At 29.5% G+C, this 7,544-nt stretch overlaps 1 protein-coding gene across 1 annotated transcript; it reads left to right on the forward strand.

The window, feature by feature from the left end:
• Positions 1 to 5,712: 5,712 nt before the first annotated feature.
• On the forward strand, positions 5,713 to 6,849 carry LOC124896755. Its single transcript, XM_047408561.1, has 2 exons — positions 5,713 to 5,791; positions 6,039 to 6,849. Exon 2 carries the CDS (start codon positions 6,057 to 6,059, stop codon positions 6,543 to 6,545), a length of 489 nt encoding a protein of 162 aa, XP_047264517.1. The 5' UTR covers positions 5,713 to 5,791; positions 6,039 to 6,056; the 3' UTR covers positions 6,546 to 6,849.
• Positions 6,850 to 7,544: the final 695 nt, after the last annotated feature.

Below are 7,544 nucleotides of genomic sequence, written 5' to 3' on the forward strand. Positions count from 1 at the left end.
TTTCTTGATCTTTATTAACATAAGGTTCTCTAGGAATGCTACTTTAATGTTCGTAGGCAACAATTATTGTAACTCCGGCAACTAAAACAGATGTGGCTGTAGCTTCGATTATTGCATCATCTTCATCTTGATTAGTCGAATTCATTTGTTATACTGACCAATGTAATTTCATTTACTATATAATAGAGGAAAAGCATACAAATATGGAAGTCCTAAGATACTCATATAGCTTGAGTCTACTGCTAATCGCTCAATTACCTCAGAATAATTTACCAGTTTATATTGAAAGTTAAACTCAGATTTCAATTTTCAAACAAACTTGAACTCAAATAAAAGTTGATAACTGATTTACCAGACAATTTATGTTTACGTGGGGTTCTCATTTTGTCCAGATAAGATTTATGAAATCATAATTTATCAAGAACATACAAATGAACCATCGAGATATTCATTCAGCTAATGCTTTAACTCAGTTGCCTAACACCAGACTTCAACACGTAGATGTTACAAACTAGAAATTTTAAATATCTTTTCAATAGCAGAAAATTCAATACGTTCACATTACAACATTCAAGTTGTTTAAAAGGTAGTCCAGTTTAATCCTAATATAAAATTATATGACATTCATCTCTGATATATGTATTTGCTTTTTCGTTGATAGTAAAATGACATGGAGAATTCGTTAAGATCTTAAACTAATTAGACCTGCAAAGGACACTTGGGTGATTTACCATTACAACTATATACAGATACAATCACCTTCCAATAATATGTAGTTGTAGCCCACAAATTAGTCAGCATAACATCAACTTTAGTATTATAATCTTTTTCCTTAATCTTTTTTCCTGGTAATTTCAGACAGAATTATGCTTCAAACTCAAGTTCAGTAAATCTTTTCTTTTATTTTTTTTAAGAGGATCAACAACATTCCTTATTACCCGTTAACGTAACTCGAATCAACAACCTACCAGCTAATGATAGAGGTGATCAACCACTTAAACAAGCCTCAAATTATGGTGACCTAGCTAATAAATTTCAGAGGTCCAAGCTATCTTTGACTACACTATCCACTTATCATTTCGAAACTCCTTCTGACTAATTTATCAATTAGACATATACATCTACAATTTCTTAAAACTAAATTATTTCTTTTTACATATGTTTCTTTCTGAACTTAGCCAAATAAATGATGCAGCCACCACCTTTGTTAATCAAGTTGATAGGTCACTTTTACATCATAAAAGGATAATCTCCTTTATCATTATAATCGGTTGTTAATGCTACTACTCTAAATGACTGCAGTATCTTCATCTTTTTTGAAAATTAAACCCAATTTTTAATTTTAAAACAAAAATAAACTCAAATCATAAACCCAAACAAGCAAAAGAAGAAAAATTTGAAGAAATTTTGACCAAAATCTTAGAAGAAATTAATTATGAAACATACCTTGAGATTCTTGTAAAAATCGCAGTGGAGAGAAAAGAGATGAAAATCCTAAAATTGGGAGAATAGTAATAGTGAAGTGCGCTTCTGAAATTTGGGACAAGGGTTAGTGTGAGTTGAGTGCTGTTGGGGGTGGGGGAATAACTCACGCCACAATTTTTTTTCTTCAGAAAATGACTTTCCTTGGCCCATCAGGAAGTCATTTTCTATCAAATGGAGGAAAATTAGTTACTTTAGAAAATATTTTTCCAACATTTTATTACAACCAAATAAGGAAAAATAGAAAAACATTTTCAATCATACCAAACACACACTGGGTGTAAATCATGAACATGGAGGAGAGAAAATCATGGATATAAAGTTAGGGATGGAATTTAGGTTCTTAGGTTTAGTTTATCAAACTTTCATCTGAATTTTTGATAGTTGGTTATAGAAAAATGTGCACCGAACGTCAAATCCTTTGATTCAGTTTAATTTTTTTTCCCCATTCAATTCGTTTTTTTTTTCTTTTCTAACACGACTTTTTTGAGTGAATCTATTATTGTTTTACACCTTATCTATTTTTTAATATTTTTTACCTGGACTGTATTTTATCTTGATTTGAGCATTTATTCTCTCAAAATTTCACCATGTAAAAATGCATCGAATATGTTGACTTTTTCGATGTATTCGAAAATCTATTAGAAATAGTCTCTCTACTCGCTTCTAATGCAACCAAAGTATGAAAGTAAGAAAAAAATGAAAACTGAATTAATTTAGTCGGAATTAATTTTTTTGATATTTATGAATTATGTCCACCCCTTATTTTTATTTTGGGTGAAAAAACTGTAGTAGGGAACGAGCAAAATCATGAATACAAACATGCAGTGTATTTTATTTAAATACTCTGTCCTGTTCAAAATAATTGAATTGTTACATATGTCACACATATAACGAAAAATAATTAAGAACATAAATTGTATACTATTTTTCATTTTTATTCTTTTAATTATTCTTAACCTATTCTTTCTAAAAAAATGTGAAATGGTTAATAACCTCATTAAATAAAAAGGATAAATATGAAAAAAAAAATTCAACAAGTTTCTTAAACTTCGAAAAGTACCTCAACAATTTAATTATTTTTGAATAAAAGAGGGTAAGATTTTTAATATTTTATCATCAAAATATTGCTATATAATTTACAAAGGTAAAATGCCCCCGTAAGAATTCAAGTTTTTGCCACTAACGTATAAAATATTTTTCATTATCAGTCAAACTTAATTACTTAATTTAGTATTTCAGATTAAAAAATTAAATAACCGGTAATATTCAAATTTACCTGATAAAATATAAATTCACCTTTTAAACCCTTTTCCATACAATAAAACCACCGTAAAACCCCTCTCTTTTCTATGCCTCACTAACAGAGAAGAAAATACAAGTCCTCGAAAGGTGCATTTCTGTTTTAATACTCCTTTTGTTTCGTTTTAATTGATATTTTTTAAAAAAATATTTGTTTTAATTTAGTTGTCTTTGATGAAATCAAAAAAAAATTATTATGTTCTTCCTATACTATTCTTAACATTAAATGACTAAATAAAGTGTATTTACTCAAATTTATATTTTCAAAACATAATTAATAAGACTAATTTAGTAAAATAAACCCTCTAATTAATATTTATTTAATGAGTGTACCAAATCCATAGGGACCAATTAATATGAAACGGAGTGAGTATGTAATTTTTTGCGTTAATTTTTAGTCAATTTCATGCTCATTCTCATGGGGTCTGTTAATACATTTCCTCTTCACTTAAATCGATTTTTTTCTTTCTATTGTTCTTATTAGGTTTTTTTTTTTTTCACTTGAGCTGGGATCTTTCGGAAATTGCCTCTTTAGTCTCGGTCTTAATGAGGTAGTGATAAGGTTTATGTACACTTTCCCCTCCTCAAACTCCACTTATGAGATTTGTTGGGTATGGTGCTGTCGTTGTTGGATTAGTTTTGATTTTTTTGTAGTTCTTATTTTAGGAAGGCTTAAAATGATCATATATATATATATATACTAGTTCAGGTGTATGCGTCTCGCGCGTGTATCTCACTTTAATGAGTTCAGACATTACATTAAATGGGATATTCGTTTAAATAATAAAAATGAATACAATAATTAAGTTCAATATCTTTTGAGTATGTAAAGATGGAGAATTTATTTACTAAACCTAACTTTTACCAAAAATATTTCTCGACATTCATTTACCACTTGTAAACTACAATAAAATCATATAATGATAGAGACATCAAAACAATACAATTAAGTTTAATCTTTACACACAATTAAACTTAAAGTTTACACAACAATTAAACCTAACATTTACACAAGAAATTCTTCAAAGCCAACCGATATTCATCTACGACCTGTAAACTAAAACAAAACAATACAATAGTGATCACAAAGCTTCGATTTTGATGAAAATAATTCTTGTCTAAGCGAAAACTTTGACCCTAAAGAATGACTTGAATGAAAATAAAGAAATACATATTTACACACACGTTGAATTCTATTATGTTGACAAAAACAGTGAAGAATTAACCTAGATCCGCAACCGAATCAAGTTAGATGGGCATCAATCATATTCTCCCAATAGAAAAAAAAAATAACCTTAATTGATCAAAGTATAACCACAAAGTTAAAAAATCAATAGAGCATCAAATTGACAAAATACTCCATAAGAACATACATAATTCAATAACTATAAATATTAATGTGGTATACTTACAACAACGTCAAGATGCATATAAGAAAGCATCAACCTCAACTTCCGTGACAAAGCAAAAACAAAAGAACATATATAAATGTGAAATAGACCATACAAATATTGAGAATTATATTAATTAACTTGGGGGAAAAAAGAAGTAATAAAGATGCAAATTGAACCCAAATCTCAATTGTCCGTGGACGAATTTATCTTTACCATATATAACAGTTCATAGAATAATTTCATAAGGCAAAAAAGAAAGAAGACTTACTTACAATTTAAGAGGTATATATATCTTATTACTTATATTTATTGAAGTATTTTTTTAATAGAGTCCTATTTTAGGAGTATTTTTCTAGTTGAACAGTAAAAAGAAAAATAATAATTAATTCTCCTTCCATATATTTTAGGAGGTTTAGTTAGTATAATAAAAAATAAATAAATACTATAATAAATTAAAAAAATAGTGAAAAGACAGTTTTTTTTTAAAAAAGAGTCTTTTAGTGGAGGACAAAAAGTTCAAATTACTTTTCCAAGGGTCTTTCCACTTTTAATATACTATAGATTTTATATATATATATATATATATATATATGTGTGTGTGTGTGTGTGTAATGTGTTTCATTTCTCTATTAATGCGAGGTTATTACATAACACTAGGAAGGAGTGTATTGTCTTGTTGTTCATACTATTAGTCCTAATATTATTTTTGTAGTTTTTTGTTCTACAATTTCTGTTACTATCTATTATTTCGTGTAGTTTGGTTATATAGTATTATTTTGGCTTTTTTTTATAGACTATTTTATATTGAATTGAGGGTCTATCAGAAAAAATCTTTTTACCTCTGAGGTAGAAATATGATTTGCGTACAGCATATCCTCCCCGAATTCTATTTTATAAGACTATGTTGGATGTATTGTTATTGTTGTTGTTAATGCGAGGTTGTAGTGAGAAGGAGATGAGTTGGTAATAGTAATGTTTACCAAGAATTCAAGTATGAAGTTGGACCCATTGAACAAGTTACTATATATTGAATACGATTAAAATTGCGAGAACACGTGGTTGGAGTATCGATATATATTTCCTTTTTCTCAATTTATTTGATATAGTTTGACTCCACACACATAGTTTAAGATAGAATAAAGAAATTAAAGTTTGAAATTTTAAACATATATAACTTTTGTGCAGCTATAACTTTGTAAAAAAGTCATTTCATTGTTATGGAATGAAAGAGACAAGAAAGAAAATTGAACAGAAATTGAATGAAAACTCTTGATTGATTCTTTTTCTTGATTTAAATAGAAGAGTAATCTCTATTTATAAGAAACTAAATAAAATAAATAAGAAAAATATTATAGTTATAAGACTAAATATTCTTTAATTAATAAACTCTAGACTTAAAAGGAAATAAATAATGTAAAATCTTTTTAGACTAAAAATGGAAAAAAAAAATATTCTACCATTAATAAAAATGATAAAATAGAAGGAAGGTAAATCTCAACATTTCAGTGGCTATAAACTTAATTGTTTCTAATAAGGATGATGTAACATATACTAGAATGAAGAGAATATTGAATTAATATCCATGTTACAAAGGGTCTCCTGCTGAATAGAATGTACGTCTTCCCATGGTTTGAAATTTTAGTTTTCTGTGGTTACTGTTTTAATTCTTCAATGTTTTCATCAGAGCATTTTTACTCTTAGTATTTTTAACAAACTTGTTCTGAAAAACAATTTTCTTGGGCGAGTGTCCATGTTGTTATAGCAGTAATTACCTCAATTTTAGTATCATAATTACGTGTTTTCATCATATGAATTCTTGTTCTGATTTTCTTCTTGTTTCCAAATACGAGCACATTTTAGAAACAAGACGTAAAGGAAATGGATCTTGAGAAGAAGATATGGGCTGCATCCACGGTGCTTTTCTTGTTTGTGGGTATGGCTGCTCTTGGCCACGCAGCGTGGCTTGTTGGCCCAGTTATGGCAATAGTACTACTGGGCGGATATTTTGTAGTCTCTGGTTTTCTTCGAGTACTGAACATTGGGGCTGTCCCTGTTGGTTCTTTTGATGGTCTAGGACTGGCGGTTTCTTGGCTCTTCTTGTTGCCGCTCCTGAGCCTGCAGAAAGAAAACCCTCATGCTCATGTAACTTTGTTCCTCTTAATGTGTACTGCGAGTTTTTTCTGTGTGCTCATGATGGTTAGGCCTCTCAATACTGATTTTGGAGTTCTCTATGGACTCTGTTACCTTACTGCTTCCTTTGCCAGTGAAGAGTTCGGAACTGGATGGCAAACTTGGCTAGCTATCAGCCTTGGCACGTTGATGATATCTCTTCGAGCGATCATGGAGATACGGGCTAGAGGAGATTAGTATTTATGAGTTATGAATTACTAAAGGTCCAAAATTGGAGAAATCCTACCACTGCTACATGCTATGAAACAACTCAATAAGTGTATGCATCTAAGAAAGTCAATTCTAACTTCTGTTTCTTTGGTACGAGCTTAGAGATCCATAACTTCCGTAATATCCTCGCTAAAATTTCAGCATACACAGAAATTTATTGAAATACGATATGATTATTTATTTCATATTAGATGATTGAAATTTGTCTCACTTATTCTTCTTTACAATTAAACATACTATGAGTTGTATTTGTCGTATAATTTCTTTCCCTTTTGAGTTTAGTTATTAATTGTGGCCTTTACACTTCGATATTCATTATATCCTGTTATGACTACTGTTTAAGATGATTTGTTAGGTGTCTTATAGTATAGTCTTTTGTCATGACTGTCTCCACTTTTGTTATTTCTTTTTCTATACTTTTTTGGACTGTTTTTCTTTTTTTGCTTGAGGAAAGGGTCTGTTGGAAAAAACCTCTCTATCTCTGAATTATGGTATGATTTGTGTATACTTTACCCTCCCTAAACCCTACTTTGTGGGATTTTACTAATATGTTGTATAATATGATTTTACATACTGCAGATTAGGATGTTGAATCAATGCGTTGCTACTCGTTAGCCCAATCAGAAATAATAATAATTTAAAAAAAAAAAAAAAAAAAACATAATTAAGGCGCCTTATACTTTTCTCAATTACAGATGAAGTGGCAACATCCTACACTTGAGAAAACTCAAAACAGAGATATATATAGTAGGCATGTCAAGGTACCATACTGTTTCTACAACCTTCTAGCATAGATTGATCCCAGGAGGCTTCTAAGTTTACAAGTCTAAATCTTGAAACCTTAACATCAAATCAACTCCAATCAGGATGTCTTGATTTTTGTGTCAGAATGCTTTATAAATGATTTGATTATTTATAATCCATGGGTTAGCAAAGCAATGGCTATCCCATAGAACACAGAACACC

The sequence above is a fragment of the Capsicum annuum genome, chromosome 3 (genome assembly GCF_002878395.1).
Source record: "Capsicum annuum cultivar UCD-10X-F1 chromosome 3, UCD10Xv1.1, whole genome shotgun sequence".
Classification (NCBI taxonomy): domain Eukaryota; kingdom Viridiplantae; phylum Streptophyta; class Magnoliopsida; order Solanales; family Solanaceae; genus Capsicum; species Capsicum annuum.